This window comes from Octodon degus, unplaced genomic scaffold, assembly GCF_000260255.1.
Source record: "Octodon degus isolate 3935 unplaced genomic scaffold, OctDeg1.0 scaffold00089, whole genome shotgun sequence".
Lineage (NCBI taxonomy): Eukaryota > Metazoa > Chordata > Mammalia > Rodentia > Octodontidae > Octodon > Octodon degus.
The window spans coordinates 4,113,479-4,130,537 of NW_004524665.1; the positions used below are offsets into that span (position 1 = coordinate 4,113,479).

At 44.9% G+C, this 17,059-nt stretch overlaps 1 protein-coding gene across 6 annotated transcripts in view; it reads left to right on the forward strand.

Annotated features, from left to right (window-relative positions):
• Dgkd (diacylglycerol kinase delta) overlaps positions 1-17,059 on the forward strand; it is a 101,658-nt gene that overhangs the window by 52,290 nt on the left and 32,309 nt on the right. The window contains exon 1 of one of the 6 annotated variants that reach the window (XM_023722175.1): positions 2,010-2,030. The exons of 2 other annotated variants lie outside the window; for them this stretch is intronic. Coding sequence is in view for 1 of the 4 variants with exons in the window: in XM_023722173.1 (XP_023577941.1) it covers positions 11,436-11,486 (51 nt within the window). In the remaining 3 variants the exon portion in view is untranslated. 3 more of the 6 variants (XM_023722176.1, XM_023722174.1, XM_023722173.1) reach the window with 3 other exon arrangements.

The following is a 17,059-nucleotide window of genomic DNA, read 5'->3' on the forward strand; positions in this document are numbered from 1 at the left end:
TATTTATTTATTTAGTGTGTGTGGCCAGCTCAGCCCACCAGGGGGCGGGGCTGGCTGGCATGTGGTGCTGGGGGATTGAACCGCGGTCCCTGTTTAGCTTTAGCTTGTTCTGAGTAGGTGCTTTAGACCACTGAGCCATCTCACCAGCCCCATAGATTTTTCTTTTAAATACAAGACCTTTTCAACTAAATAGTGTTTGTCATCAGTTTGGTAGTAAACATTTATAATTACTGTGTAATTATAAACAAAAGTACGTAAAGCTTTGGATATAATTAAGTAGCATAAAAGTTAAGGTTATTCATTATGATGGCATTTTAGAATTAAAGCTATTACTAGGGCTGAAAAGAAAACTGAATGTGTTGTGATTATTCTAAAGGTAAATGTCTGGATACAGGTAATATTTTGTACTAAAAATGCTTAAGTGTGTGTGTGTGTGTGTGTGTGTGTGTGTGTGTATGAGTCTGGGAGAGGAAGACACACACACACAACTTGAATTGCTTTAATTCATAAGCCTTTAGTCTCCAGTGCTCAGCTCGAACCGTAGGTTTCCTTCTTGCCAAATGTCAGAACAGGCATACGTTTTAAAGTATAATTCTTTTTAAATAGTAAGATGTAAAATTAGAAGTGCCCATATTAAAAAAAAATACTTGAGATCAAGGTTATCTTTTGTGAAATCATTGACGTATCCAACATACCTCTGTAAGTTCGTTTGTGTTCCTTATGATCCCTGTCATCCTCCCAACAGAGGCAATAAAAACTTTGGTGAAATTGCCATGACTAAATCTTTTCACATATTATTTTAGTGTGTTTTTAAAAAACTGAAATGTATGTGAAAACTTTTCCAGGCAGAATAATTATTCATGGAAAGAGCATTGTAATGGCAAGTTTTATAAAGAAAAGATACGTCAAATCTTGTTTATTACATTTAAAAATTTTTTTTATTTTAACTTTTTATACCTAACCCCCCCCCCGAATTGTGACCCCACTCCACTGGCTTATAAGCAGGAGGTGATAGAGGGGCTGTGGGCACTAGGTCTCTGCAGGACTTGTGGGTTGGGCCTGTCAAAAGCTAGTTTACAAGGTGCCCTCGGCAGGGCAATGGCCAGGATTGGCCTGGCCCAGCTCCATCACTGCTGGACTTTGTCTCAGGAAAGCTGGCAGTGCTTTCTCTATGGGCTGATTGTTTGCTGGCCTCTTAAGGTCTACGGAGTGTGGATAAGGATAATCAGATGTTTGGAAAATAGGAGTGGGAGTGGGCCCCACCCTGTCCTTTGCCTTCTTCATCAGCAAGCGTGGGGCTTGAACAAGGGCACCAACCTTGGAGACAGGGCCTTGGTGAATGTCCTGTACCTGCACTGCCACCTCTGAGGGAGCGAGGGCATAGGCTCTGGTGCTGCCTCACTTACTGCCAGCTCTGCTGTTTTCTGAGGAGGGAACTTGAGGGTGAGCTTTATGCAGGAAGTGCCTAATTGTACCAAGAATAGACTGAGCATTTGCTGTCCCCTGGCCTCCATGCTAATTTCCCAGGGCAGTGCCAGTTCACACAGCCGGCTGTGGATGCTATAACACTGCCTCTTGTTTTTAGCTCCCACTTGGACTTGAATACATTTCCTGGCTTGGATAATAAAGTATATGGTCATGCCAGTCATTCAGAGAAAAGTTCACAGTGTTCTTTAATGAGTGTTCTAGTGCACTAAAATATGTTGATACTGAAAATATTTTTACAGCTTGAGGCATAAATGATGTACAATGAATTGTGGTATTTAAAGTTTATAGTTTAGCTAGGTGTCGTGCTACATGCCTGTAATCCCAGTACTCTGAGAGACTGAGACAGGAGGATCACAAGTTCCAGATCCGGTCTGGGCAGCTTAGTGAATTGGCAAGACCCTGTCCCAGAATGAAAAAGTGAGGTGGCAGAGGGCTGGAGCTACAGCCCAGTGCAAAGGCCCTGGATTCAATTTTGAAAACTTGAAATATGTCCTTTCTGTGGCCCTCACCAACAAATGCGGATCTGTTTTCTGTCATTGTAGGTAAGTTTTTACCTGTAGTATGCATTTTTAAAGTATATCGCACAATGTAATATGTACTTTTCTCTCCGGGTTCTTTGACTCACAATAATGGTTATGACAGTCTTCACATTGTGTATATCAATATTAACTTTCTTTTCTTTTTCTTTTCCTTTTTCCTTTCCTTTCTTTTCCTTTCCTTTCTTTTGAGAAGGGTCTTGCTGGGTAGAGCAGACTGGCCTTGAACTCATTATGTAGCCCAGAGTGGCCTCAAACTCAGTGATCCTCCTGCCTCAGCCTCCTGAGTGCTGGGATTTTAGGTGTGTAACACCACACCTGGATGTTCCCTTTTTATTGCTGAATATTCCATTATGTGGTATTCCAAATTGTGGGTGGATATTTGAATATTATAATTTCTGGTTTGGAGCTGTTATTCTGAAAGCTGTCTTGAAGATTTGGACATGAGGCTTTAAGTGGACATGTATTCGTTTCTTCAGAGTAAATAAATAACCTAGTAGCAGAATTACTGGGATATATAGTAGGTGTATATTTAGCTATTTAGGAAACTGACCTTTCCAGTGTGGTTGTTCTGTTTCACCTGTCACATAGCACTATAAGAGTTCTAGTTGCTCTCTGTACTTCAACACTTCGGGTTTTCAGTAGATTTCCTAATAGATAAGCAGTGCATTGGTGTCTCACTGTGGATTTAATTTTCATTCCTCTGATGACTTTTACATATAGCATCAGCATCTCTTTGTGTGTATTGGCCATTTGTGTATCTTTTGTGAGGTGCATGCTAGAATCATGAATCTGATTTTGTGTTGGATGTTTTTCTTGAAACACTTTAGGTATAAGTTTTTTGTCTGTTATCTGTGGTGTTTGTTAGTGTTTTTCCAAGTTTGCACCTTGATTTTTCTTAAGATTGCCTTTAGAAAGATGGAAGTCTTTTGGTGAAGTAGAATATATCCATTTTTTTCTTTGTGATTTATTCTTGTGTTCTAGCTAAGAAACTTTGATTTACCTCAGCATGACAAGGACTTCCATCTAGAAATTTTGCAGTTTTTGGTTTTACAGTTAGGATTATGCTTGCTGTACTGTTACTTTTTGTGTAGGGTATGAGGTAAAGAGTTGATATACAAGGGGCCTGGGAGATAGCTCAGTGGAGTAAGTGCTTGCCTGGCAAGCGCATAATTCTGAATTTGATCCCTGGTACCGCACGCACGCACACACACACAAAGTTGATGTACAAAATTTTCCCTATGGATATTCAGTCCTTCTATCTGCATTTATTGAAAAGACTTTGCATTCTCCCATTGAATTGGTTTTGTCCTCTTGGTCCAAAACCAATTGACCTTATTTTTATTTGTTCATCTATTTCCAGACTTCATGTTGTGCTGCAGTGACCTATGTGACTTCTCTTTCCTTGGCCTCATACTTTTTTGATTACCATAGTCTATAGTTAGTCACATAGAGTAAATCTTTTTTATTCTACTTTCTTAAAATTAATTATTCTGAGTTCTTAGCATTTTCATATAAAATTTAAAAGTTTCCATAAATCAGCCCTAGTATAATCTGGTTTTGTTTTGTTGTGTTTTGAGACTGAGTGTCATGTTTCATTTAGGCTGGCCTTACATTTGTGGCAATCTTGCATTAGCCTCCCAAGTGCTGGATTATAGGCCTGCATTACTACACCCATCAGACCTAGTACAGTCTTGATTGGGATTATTCTTAATTTATAAATCATTTTTGGAAAAAATGATATTTTATGTATTACTTGAGTTTTCTAGGTCACAAATATATATATCTCTATTTAGATCTTTAATTTCTCTCAGCAGTGTTTTACAGTTTTCAGTGTAGATGTTCTAAATTGTTTTGTTCTATTTCCAATGTGGTTTATTTTTTGTTTCTCTTAACTAATTGGAATTTATCATAATTTTATTTCTGATTGTTTGCTGCTAATATATAAGAATATGATAGACTTGTGACCTTGCAAAGTAGTATTTATTACTTATAGTAGTTGTTTTGTAGATTATACCGTCATCTCTGTCTGGATGGTGTGTGCCTGCAAGTAGGAGCTCTTTCACCATTTCCTTTCTTTTCTTGCCTGTGACAGGCTCGTGAGCCACCAGCTTGATGCTGAAAAAGTATTCATAGCATTCATTCTTTTATTCTTAACAAGAAATAGTTAAACTTTTCACCTGAAAGTATGATGTTAGCTGTAGGGCTTTTTGTAGACATCCTCCATCAGTTTGGGATATTTTTTACTGCCAAGAGTTTTTATTGAGAATGATGTTAGATTTTGTCAAATGCTGTTCTGTATATACTGAAATGATCATATGTTTTTTTCTTCATTCTGTTAAAAGGGAAGATAAGGGCTGTCCAGAGTGGACTATCATGGTTCCTTGCTCAAGGCATTCACTTTCATTTTCTTCTAATCTGTTTTTCAGCACTTGATCATGAGTTTCTCAATATTATGGACAGGATCTGGTTGAGGAATAGGATGTTATAGCCATCTGGAAGAGAAGAATATGTAGATTTACAGCAAACATGAGATAAAACTCCATTTTGGATTGGAAATAAATGCTTCAAGGGAGCTCTCTTTGATAATTGCCCATTTTACTGCTGCTGCCGCTGCCATGAAACAGTCAGAAACTTATCAGGTGATATGAAAAAGATGTGGGAGAAACTGCCTTTAAAATTGTTCCTAGAGGGGGCCAGGGAGATGGCTTAGTAGGCTAAGTGCTTGACTGGCAAGTGCAAGGGTCTGAGTTCAATCCCCGGTTCCACAAAAAGTATGCCGTCTTCTAAAAAAAAAAAAAAAAAATTGTTCCTAGGCACCAATTTTCATTCTGCTAGGCTACCATCTTGACCACCTATTCACATTCTGCATACATTGACGTTTTGTGGATCCTCTTTCCTCTGGAAGTGGAGCAGTGTGACCTTTTCAAGAGAAATGGTGTCCTGGGCTTGCTGGTTTCTTTCTACCCCAGCACCCTGCATTCTCATCCAGCATAGAGCCGCCATTCTATAAATGTGTTTGGGGCTAGTATATTTGTTGCTGTCTCCCTTGGCGTCTCTGGGATGTGACAGTGTCATGGCTGGGGCATGATGGGAGGAGATGGCTTCTCAATTAGGCTGGCTGCTCTTGGACACCTGCATTCAGGTGCTCCCACTGTGGCTGTTTCAGCCCCAGGAGGCAGACTCTTTTTTTTTTTTTTTTTCTTTTCAAAGTTTTATTGATAAACATATAGCAATGAGACAGTTTCAAATCAAATCGAAAGTACAGTTTCAACAAATAGTATACTGCATATATTCTTCTTAGTGGTTAATTGCTGTACAAGATGCAGACTTGTGATCCTACTTACAAACACCATTAGAACAAATCATTCTATTCATTAAGAGAATGCAACTATATATCTATCCCAACCACTTTGAATACACAGATACAAAATGGATATTCATAGTTATATCCCAATTTTTTTTTAAGTTCCGTTGTTGAATATTATAGGTGTGTAAACTCAGCAAAATATTCTAAAAGAGTCCAGTAGCCCATAATAGCATTGGGTCTTCTGTTTAACTGGCAATGTCAGAAATTATTGACCTGAGTCCCCCACAGCTCAACGTAACAACATGGCTTTATTTCCTATATTTCGTCTTCATACTTTTCTACTGGATGGTTAAGACCAAGGTAAAGCAGGACCTGTGCAACAAGAGTTGTAGCTTTTTGGTCTGAGAAGGTCAGTGAAATGCCCTCAGGATTTATCCTGAGATCCTGTACCTCAGATTGTAGAACCTTTGTCAGCGGCAGCCATGTGGATGAGTCACGGCCAATGCTTGGCCAATGTGCTCTCTGTGAAAGCCTGAGAGAGTGTCTTCTCCCCATGTGACTCTCCTTAGGCACACTCTACGTCATCGATCACTTTCCTCTTTGGCCCCGTAATCTTCTTGATCAGAAAATTTGGGACACTACCGAGGTACATGACGTTACAGTACAAGTTCCCATATGTCCTGAGTCTTAATTGACCTTAGAAGGCTAGGGCCAAAATGTTGGCTTTCCTTGTAGCCCTCCTTTTTCTCTAATTTTGGTCTGCAAACTTAGGTTGTTAACCATCCAGAAGACAAGCTTATTGTTATTATCAAACGGCATTTCAAACATCTTAGGCATAATAAGGAACAGGTGTTTTTCGTCAAGTATTGATATGTTGAACTTTAAGTCCCTACATAATATGATAAAAAACATTTAAAAATTAGATTATATTTTAAAAATAGGATAAAGAATTCTATGCTTCTCATGTTTGCACATAAGTCCAAAAATCTCACCATATACATCCTTGAAGCAGGACAGTCCCACAATATTCCTTTTCCTGTCTCTTGCTTTCATTTACCACCCCTTTCTTCTTGAACATCCACCTACCCCAGACTCTTGAGTCAGAGTGGTCAATGGGGAAAATATTTTAAACCGTTTTCTTTTGTGGTGTTGTAAAAGTATTCAGTCCTGTTATTGAAATGACTTCTTTTCATTTTTATAATGGTCTTGAATATCAGAGGAACAAGGAAGGCACTGTAAGCTTAAAAGAAAAGGTTAATTCATCCCAGCATCCAGCTAATATAAGAAAGGGGAAGTTTGGTGAGGCAAGATTATTCCTCCTGGCACTTGACCTGTTTGCCTGCAAGTCTGCTTGTGATGTCCTTGTCTGTGACAGTCCCTGAACTGAATCTGGGAGTTGAAAGGAGCAGGGCAGTTTGGGTGTGCACCCTCTGCAGGTCCATAGTGCATAGCAGAGGTTTCTGTCCACAAACACTGTATTGTAATGGGGCTGGCTCTTAACACCTGCAGCACCCACTGACAAGCCTGGGAGTTTGGGGCTTTCTGGTCAGAGCTGGGCACTTGGAAAGACAGCTGTATTTCTGAGGGTGCATCCCCTTTCTGCTGTAGAGTCTAATACCACTGTCTTTCTGTCTTTCTGTCTGTCTGTCTGTCTCTCTCTCATTGGCATATGTTTGCAATACATGACATTCACATTTATTTTGAAGAATTGGTACATATAGTACATAAAATGCATCCCCCTCACCCCTGTCTCTGTGTTAGATTGCCAAGTGTATGTGCCAGCCTGTGTGCCTCCCGCAGACCATAAGGGCCTACAGACCGGCATTCTGTCACCCAACGACAGAGTCGATGGACTGTCCCAAGCCAATATCCCTGGATTTGACTCTCAGTGTCCTTATTTCAGCCTTTTTCTTACTGGGGAATCAGGCTCCTTGGTGTGGCTCCTCTTTGAGTTTAAAATTTTTCATGCTGGTCCATTAGTAAGTCAAGTCTTTTGTTCTTGACACCTGGATGATAAAGATAACAGCTTTTTCTTGTGGAACTAGGGATTGAACTCAGGCAAGCACTTATTCTACTGAGCCATCTCCCTGGCCCTGACAACACTATTTTTGTGCTATGTTTTTCTTTCCTGTGTGATGATGAGAGAGATAACTTAACCAAGACTGGCTTAGGATGTTAGCAGGAAACTCAGGTTCCTGAGACCCAGCTCCTGTTGTGCCGCTCAGCTGTGCTTTGTACAGGGTTCTCCTCCTGGGGTCACCTTGCTGCCACACAAGCCAGGCCTTCCTGCACTGCCGGCTGAGGTGTCCTGAAGGCTCTACTAGAAGCTCTGGCATGGAACTTGAGGCAGTGTGTCAGCTGGGCCTGGCTAGAGGCCACCTTGTAGCAGGGTCTTCTGTGAGGAGATGACTGTCCAAGGAGTTGTTTTTGTGGGGGGAAATCCTGTTGATAAATTTAGAAATATGTTGTAGAAAGTTTGGAAAATATAGAAAACCAGAAGGAAATGAAAAGAAGATTCCTTAGGGCTGCTGCCTGGGATTTGAACTTCAAGTTTTGCAGGCTATGTATATTTACTTAAAAACAAAACAAAACAAAACTATACGTGTAATATAAATATAACCTTATCCCCTCTCTCCCATATTGTTTGTTTTTTTTTTTTAGGAACTGGGGATTGAACTCAGGCCCTTGCGCTTGCCAGGGAGGTGCTTATTCCACTGAGCCATCTCCCTGGTCCCTTTTTTTTTAATTGTGGCAAAATACACATAACATCATTTTGCCAACTTAGCCATTTTAAGAGTAGTGTCTGGAGCACCCCCCCCCCTTTTTTTTTTTTTTTTTGCAGTACCAGGAATTGAACTCAGGATGTTGTATTTGCCAGGCATATGCTTATGCCGCTGAGCTATCTCCCCAGCCCCAGAGACACCTTTAATAAACTCTGTAAGCCTTGCTTCGCCTTTTGGTTTTTGTTTGCATCTCCTGCAGCCTGGAAACTCCTCCATGGTTTCCCCAGCCCTGGATGCACTGAGCCTGAAAGCAGCCTGGAGGTCAGTTCAAATACAGAGGTGCAGATAAAACCTTGTCCTGAGGTAGACAGGAAGTATATGCACATGCAGCTCTGGGGATGTCATTGCTTAGTCATGCTGACCTCCAGCGGCCACTTGGGCTCAGTGTTGCCTAGGAGCTTTCTCCCCTCCCCACCTTCCTTTCCCCTTCTCTCTTTTCACTCCTCTTATATTTATGGTCTGTTTGTTTGTTTTTTGGGATGAGGATCAAACTCAGGACTATGTGCTTGCCTGGCAGGTGCTATATTTATTAATGATAACTGTTGATGCACTTGGATATGCAAATTTACCTTCAAATAACTCGGAGAAAAGTGGGTAAGTCTGGTAGTATAGTGACTGTCAGAGTGCAGGCCAAAGTGTTCCTTCCATGGCCATACCCCTTCTTTTAGCTCCATGACTTCAGTGCAGGCAATGTGTGCTTTGAGCTTCAAGTCCTCACCTTTCTGAGCAGGGTGCTCTTCTAAGGCCAAGAGCTGAGAGGTCACTAAGTGCAAGACATGGCCAGCTGAGGGTGCATGCCCTGGACATGAGACCTCTGGCCTGACTTTGGCCCCTTCCGAGTGGCCACAGCCCTGCCTTGCTTCTCCCCGCTTTCTACATTTAGCTCTGTGCCCATGACTCAGCTGCAGTGACTACCCTCCGTCAAGTACCTTTGCTTTGCTAAGCAGCAAAGTTCTGTATTGTGTATTTCTGTATAGAGTTTAAATGACTGTACTATTTTTTCAAAAGGCTCATTAGGATTCTCTTATTTCCTCGGTGGTGAGTTAGAGTTGCGAGGGTGTGATAGCACTTCTTGCCCCAAGAGGCAGCCTCGCAGTCCCTGGTGTACCTTCTGCAGGGTGTGAGGGTGTTCAGGACCTCAGATACCACGTCAGAGCAGAAGCACCTGCATTGCTGTGCTGGCGCTACGCTGCTTTTTAATTTTTTTTTTAATGCAGATAACATGCTTATTGTAAATAATTACAGATATCCAAACAAAAATATGCTCAAGTCTTACCAGTAAAATTCTAGCAATAATGTCTGTTGTGTGGTGGCACTGGGGTTCTCCCATGTGGGGGGGGGGATGATGGATTGTTGGGGAGGTGATTACCTCCAGAGGACTTGGGGCGAGCACTGGGTTGCCTCAACTTGGAGGAGGGTGGGTGCACAGCGGGCAGGGTCTAGTCCTGCCAAGGAGGATTATTTGGCTCTACTTGTAATAGTGCCAATGTTGAGAGACTTTGACATAAAGTTTCTATGAGTTTTTGCTCTATTGGTCAGTATACTTTAGTTTTAAAGAAAGTGTACATTGTACCTAGCATTTAATGACCTGCTTTTCAATTCGTCATGCCCTGAGCCTATATGCCCTTCTCACTGCTGCCTGTGGAGTTAGCTGTGGGCTCACTGTGTGGACTTCACCATGTGGCTGTGGCACACTTGGGCCTGCTGGTCTGGCTCCTGTTTCTACTGTGCCACCAGGGCTGATTTCTATATCATCTCTGTGTTTTGGTTACTGTCAGCAGCCCCTGCTGAACTGAGGAGCCTTTCAGGGCAGCTTTCTTTCCTCCGAAGGCTCTCACCATTCCTGGCCCAAGGCCCATGCCACTCTGCAGCTTCCCCTCAGCTGACCCCATTCTAGGACCTAGTGCTGCAGCATTGAAGTGTGAGTAAGTAATATGGAGTATTTTTCTCATATTGTAGGCAGAGCTTTCACTTTTTGCCTTATTTTACTTTTTGTTCTTTAAAAATATTTTCTGATCCATTGAACAGAAACGTGGTTTAACTTCTTGCCAGAGTAGTATTGCATCATGCGTGGGCTTCCGGAGCTCCTGGGAAGAAGGCTGGGCTCAGGGTGCTCTGGGGTGAGCTGCTCATCTCATCTGTGCTGGGCCCTTCTTCCTAGGCTACTCCGAGGCTGAAGAAGCTCAGGGTTCCTTCTAGGGGCAGACAGGACAGTGGCAGAGCTGTGGAGTGTAGAAGCCTGGGCCTAGCCCAGGGGCTCGGGCCACCCAGTCACCTCTGGGAGTTTGCTTGCAGTGTGGTGTCTGCTTTTGTGTCTTGTTTCATGGTATGGCCAACGAGGAAGCCTGCTGTCTCCAACCCAGCTTTCGTGAATAGCCTGTGTCAGAGCCTTCCATGTAGGGGACCCAAGGGCCAGAGCTGCATCTGAACACAGCATCGGGACAGCAGGATGTGAGTAACAGGAAGTGACAGAAATCGCTTAGAGCTCCAAGTCTTTTTTTCTGGGCCACCTTCCTGAGGCAGGAGCTATATTTAGCAGGCACTTCCCAGCCACCCTGCTAGGACGCTGCCCTCTGCTCTGTGTGGTCAGTAGCAGGGTTTCACGGTGCTATGATGCTGAGTGGTCTACCTGGGTGTCCCGTGGGCTGCTGTCCCTGATGTAAAAACTCAGTTTTGATTTTTGCTGGGTCACTTTGATCAGACATTTGGAGCAGCTGGAGAGTGGGAGAGTGGTGGGACGGTGGGAGGCCACTGGTGCCGGGTGTGAAAGGTAAGGTTCTGAACCACAGCAGGCGGGAGGGATGGGTGCAGCAACTTCCCCGCTTGTGGCTTAGGAGTGGAAGGCTGAAGTTTTCAAAGTTCAGACTTGATGGTGTGACTTCACTCATACGCCACACAGAATGCCCACTGGTGGGATAGGCCCTCTGGTGATTCCTGCTATCTGAACCTAGTCCTGGGCAAGATTTCCCTGCACTCCCCCAGACAGGCACTGCAGAGCTGGAATCATCCACCCTGCTTTGTGCTGCTCCGGGTTTAGCTCGGTTTTTGTCCAGTAGTCTCTGTACATCCTCTCATTTGCCCAGCATCAGTAGCCATGTGCTGAGATCCATGGGGTGGGCCTTCCTAGAGAGTGTGCCTGAGTGTTGGTGGCTGTCTGTCCTCTGAATCACAGGTGGGGCGTGTTGGGTGGTAGTGTTTTTGTTGGTCCCTTTTAGGTCACTTTGATCCTTCCTCCTCACTCTCTCTTAGATGTTTGCTGGGCCTCTATGCTCAGGATTGGAGAGGCTGCTCCCGAGCTGGATATCTGCTGTGAAACTCATGGCAGTGGCCTCATCAGGTCGTGTCAGGCTGCCAGGGGGCAGCATCAAGGTCAGGCCTCAGGGGCCCCCTTCTATCTTTTTATCACCAAAATTTGTCCAATGGTGTGGATGCAGGCTGGTCTGTTGCCTTCTGTGTGCCTGACTGTGAATGTAGGGCACAGTTTGTGTCTCTGCTTTAGGTTGGAGTATTTCAGGATATTTTTAGCTGAAAATTTAAGGCATTCAAAAAGTCACACAGAGAACAGCTGTGTGCTTGAGAAATAAACGTGGAGATTGTTGAAGTCCTTGGTGTTCCCTTTCCCATCCCTGTTCACATCCCTAACCCCCCAGTGATCCAAGTCCAGTGTATATTGTTTGTGGCATGTTGTTGTGCTTTCTCTGGTTGTGCATGTAAGTGTTGACAATAGTATTGTTCAGTGAGTTTTACAATTTTGAATGAATGGTCTCATATTGGACACATCCTGTAGCCTTGTGTTTCTGAGATTTATCTATGTGAATAATATTTATGATGAATTTATCTACCTTTGGGTGAATGGTCCAGAATTTAAAATGACTACTTCTTGCATCTTGGAGTTAATCTGGAAAGGAAAATTTGTAGGGTGTGGGGGTGAACCTTGGAGCTGTTTACAGATGTAGGCTGTGGTAATGACCACAGGCCAGTTCAAGGTTATCAAGACAGGGAGTGCTTCAGGGTACAGGCAGCCTGCTCTGGGCCTGAGTTTAGGCTGCCTGGATTTCTCTCTCATGACAGTGCTGCTGGACATGTGCTTATTCTTGTCTTCTTGGCAAACTGCCTGTGCCTGTGCTTTTAGAGATATACTCCCCAGGTGTGTACTTCTTCAGCTTGAACAGATGCTGTCAGGTCACTGTTTGACTGTATGTACACCAGATGTGTTCTGCAGAGCACAGTGCTAGGGGACCCTGTTGGGCTGGCATTCTCACTGGGGTGTAGCCTGCGGTACACAGCCTGCACTCTAGCCTGCTGCAGAACTGAATGCTGTCAGTAGCTCCAACACAGCAAAAAGTATGTGTGTATCTAAACATAGAAAAGTAGAGTAGGATCACAAGGCAGAAAGGACTTTGACCTCCACTCTAATCTTATGAGTGGTCTGTTGTTTAGAGATGTCATTACGTAGCACTGTATATGGCTATATTTTTAAACACTGGTAACATATTAGCAATATTTTTTTCTCCAGTGTCATTAACTTTTTTTTATCCTGTAGAACTGATAGCAGGTGGAACTGGTGGTATAGCTCAGTGGCACAGTACCTGCTTGGCAAGTGCAGGATCCTGAGTTTGATTCCTGGTACCAAAAAACCAAAAAATGATAGCAAATGAAGACCTAATGTATGAGATGCGCCAGAGGACATGGCTGACATCTTGATTTAAATGTGTCCAAAATGGAACCACCAATCCCCACTTCACAAGCCTGCATACCCAGTGTCCTGGTGCCAGCATGGCAGCTGCCCTCATCCACTGTCCCAAGGGTCCTGTGGGCTTGGCTCTGTCTCACCCCATTCTGGTGTCACATCAGAGTCCGGCCCTTTTCTTGTCTGCATCATGTAGTGAGTTGTTGAGAGACTTTTGAATAAATGTTCTGACCTCTGCCCTGTCCCCATTGTGCTTGTTTTTAGGAAAGCAATGAAGCTTTTTAGATCTACGTCAGTTGCCAGCTGTTTGTGTGGAAGCTGCCATGGTTCTTTTTATATTGTGGAGTAGGTGCCAGGTCTCTTGTAGGGCCCATGCAGCCCTCTGGGGCCCTAGCCCCCATGTGACTTCTGGGTCCAGCTGCTGGCCTCCCCTCACCCCCAGTTTTTGCTTCCCTGGACACTGCCAGCCTCTGCTTGTTCTGGACTTCTTTTCCATCACATTGATCACAGCTACCTTCTGTTCTATGAATTGCTCCTTAGCTGAGGGGACTGCGGTGCCAGGACTGGGCACCCTTGTCCTGCCTGTGACTCTGGTCACACCCAGGTGCTCGCACTGAGGTTGGTGGCGCCAGACTAGCCCCAGCTGGCAAGAGCATTGGTCTCTGATGCCTTTCATTCATAGAGGCCTGCCATGCTTACATATATCAGCTGGTACTGCAGCAGTTTTCAAAAACCGGCTGCCATTTCCTGCGCTGTGCTTGTGTGGGTTGAGTCCCCAGGCCACGTGTCACACACACCCTGACAGTAGAGCTCAAGTGCGCTCTGACTGAGGGTGTGTGTGTGTGTGTGTGTGTGTGTGTGTAGCATTCCTTGCGCCTGAGCCATACCCCAACTCTGAGGATGTGTGCTTAAGCTGTCTCCATGAGCTGTGGTCTTGTAGAGTCAGGATCCCCTGTGCTGTTGGCTTCAGAGATGGGATTTTACAAGATAAGGGCTCACCTTGAGCACTCCTCATCCTTAAGAAATATGTCTTATTGTGGACTTGCTCCTCAGTGTTCTCTGTTTAACTTTAAATATCTCTAATGTTAATTACTTCTTTTTACAGAGGATTCAACTTGGGACTTCATACTTGCCAGGCAGGTACTTATGCCGTTGCACTATCTCCCTGGCCCTGATGATGATTACTTCTAACTGATCTTTTTATTGTGAGCTCTTTGGTGCATGCTTCCCAGTGGTGAACACTTGCACAGCTTCAGCGAGGCATTGTGCCCAGGCTGCCAACATGTTGTTGGTGTCTTCACAGGGTCCTTCCTACTACCCTCTGCTGCTCAAGTACTTAACTTCCGTGGTGCCTTGGCCATGCAGCTGTGGTCCATATCTGTGACTTTGACATTTCAGTAATGTCCTGTTGGTGGAATCACACAGTCTGTCCCCTTTGAGATTGTCCTTTTCCCCTCAGTGCAGTTCCCAGGGTGTGGCATGGGGTGGGTGTGCAACAGTTCAGTGTTATGGGGGTGTGGAAAACAGCTGTTTGTTTGCTGTGGTTATGAATGCAGCTGCTGTAAACACCCCAGACAGGTTTCTGTGTGACCATAGCTCTTCATTCCCCTAGAATGCAAGCTGAAGAGTGGTATAGGTGTTGCCAAAGTGAGCACTGAAGAGTGGTAGTTGTGTGTTGTTTTCAAGGAACTGCAGACTGCTTTGCAGTGACTGTACCATTTCATACTCCATCCTTCCTACGCGGTCTGGTTTTACCACCACCTCCCAAGCACTTCCTGTTGCTGTGGTTTTGGTTTTTTTCTTTTTCTTTCTTTCTTTTTGTTTTTTTTTGTTTTTTTTTTTTTTTTGTATTTTAGGGAAGGGTCTACAGGGTGTTGAAGATCTCGATATTAGATTGGACTCATAGTGATCCACCTGTGCATAGCCTCCCAAAAGCTGGATTACAGGCGCGTGCCACCACACCCAGTCTGTTGCTGAGTTTTGTTCAGCAGACCCTCCACAGGTGGGCAGTGCTGTCTTGTGGTGGGTTCAGTGTGCATTTCTGCAGTGACTCTTGAGGCTGAGCATCTTCCTCGTGCTTACTTCGCCAGTATTTCCTCTGACACAATGGGGAGGGGTCCTCACTGGGTGGAAGAGTAGCAGCCAGCCCTCTCCTGGGTCTTGTCTGGATGCATCCAGTAGTGGGTATGCAGCAAATGCTGGGTGCCTCAAGGGTGCTGGCGGGGCTACAGTGGTCTTTGGCAGCTCTGCTCTTAGTGACCCCTGTTCTGCGAGGCTGCCCATTTCCTTTTGCTGAAAGAGAAGGCTTTCTGAGGCTTTCCCCCTACCCATTCTACCTACTGGACCCCTCAGCACCAAACCCAGGAACCACTGGGCTCACTGCTGTGCCCCCACAGGCTGGGTGCACGGTTGGTATGGATATCTCCCCAGTAGCTTATCGCTTCCCAATCTCCAGAGTGCTAGTCCTCCACCAGAGGAGGAGGGAGAGGTGCATTCACACTGGCTGGATTTGGACTGTGGAATGAGAAGAGTGAGCAGCTCTGTCCTGATGGCTGCCCCACCCCTTGTGGTGGTGGCCTTTGGACTGCCTAGGGTGCCAGGCCTTACAGGCACTCATGGGAGTGCTATTCAACTTGACCTTTGGTCCCAGCATGGCACTGTGCATCATCTTGATCTTTTTGTCATTTGGGGTCTCATTTACAAAGAAGGCACACATCTGGCGCTATGGTGGAGATGATTGTGGGGGGTGGTAAATCAGGGAATGCCCCTTTTGCCTTTATCATCCAGCTCTCATCTCTTCACCTCTGTTTTGAACTCAGGAAATGTGGGAGGTAGGCCAGCGGTCTGATGATTTAATGAGGTGTCCACGTCACGCTGCTGATTCCTCAGCTGGAGTCACTGCCCGAGGAGAGTTCTGGGAGTGAGTGCCAGCTTGCCCTCTGCTTGCTGCCCGCTGTACTGAAAGTACTTTGTGCTTTAAGACTCCCACACCTGTCCAGGCAAGAAGCAGCTGTGGGTAGAGGTAGGAGGCCAGTCTGCACCAGCCTCTCGGTGTCCCAGCCCTGGGCCTCATCCTGTGGAACTCTAGGCTGCCTTGCTGGCCATGTCTTGCTCCCCATCCCGAAAGCTGCTTCACTAGCTTGTAGGGAACCATGTTGGCGGATACTGGGAGACATGCCGCAGGTTGCCCAAGGGTTAGCCATTGTGCTCTGCAGGGTGTGTAAGCAGAGTTCAGATTTTCCTGCATGTAGGAGATCTCATCTGTGTTTTCCAGTATTTCTTTTCACCATGATTTCTCGAAGATTATAGACTGCAGTTTAACAACCTTCTGTAAGGACCTTGGCCCATAATTTTGTCTGGCTTTGATATGGGGGGTGTGTGTGTGCACGTGCGCAGGTGTGCGCGTGTGTGCGCACGTGCACGTGTGTGTGCGCGCGTGCACACATACCTGTGCTGGGAGTTGAACCTAGGGCTTTTGTATTGAAAAATATCCTCAACCCCTTTTAATTGTTAAAATTTTGAGATGGAGTCTCGCCAAGTTGCACAGATTGGCCTCTAGTTTGTGATCCTCCTGCCTCAGACTCTTTAATCCGTTGGGATTATAGACATGTGCCACCATACCTGGCTTGGCCTGGTTGTCTTAAGCTGATTTAGAGCAACAAGACATTTCATCTATTTCTTAGGCAATCGTGTACTTGTATGCAAGGAGAAGAGCAATAGTTCTCACTCAGATATGTGGTCATTTTATATTATATTGACATGTTGCATGTGAATGTCTCCTCTCCCAGTGCCAGGCATATGGGCTGTCTGGTATCGGCTTGCTGTGACACTGAGCTTGTGTGTGCAGGTTTGCATCCCTGATTAGGATTGGGGGAGCTGTCGAGTCACAGGGTCTGAGTGCTGTGTTTTTCTAATGTAGCTGCATCAGACTGCACCTTGCCAGCACTGGACTCTGGCACTTCAGGACATGCTTAGGGAACAGAGCATCACTGTGCTTCTACTTGTGAAGCCGAGCAGCGGCTTGCTCTGTACTGACTGTTGGTGAAGTAACCATTCAGGTCTTTTGTCTATTTTTCTTTTAGTTAGTTTCTTTTTCTTTGTGACTTTCAGGGTTCTTTTTTTGGAACCGGGGATTGAACTCAGGGCCTTGCACTTGCCAGGCAAGCGCTTATTCTACTGATCTATCTCCCCAGCCCCTTTAGGTTCTTTTACTTTCAGGAGTGCTTCCTCTGGGGAGCACACCCTCCTCGGG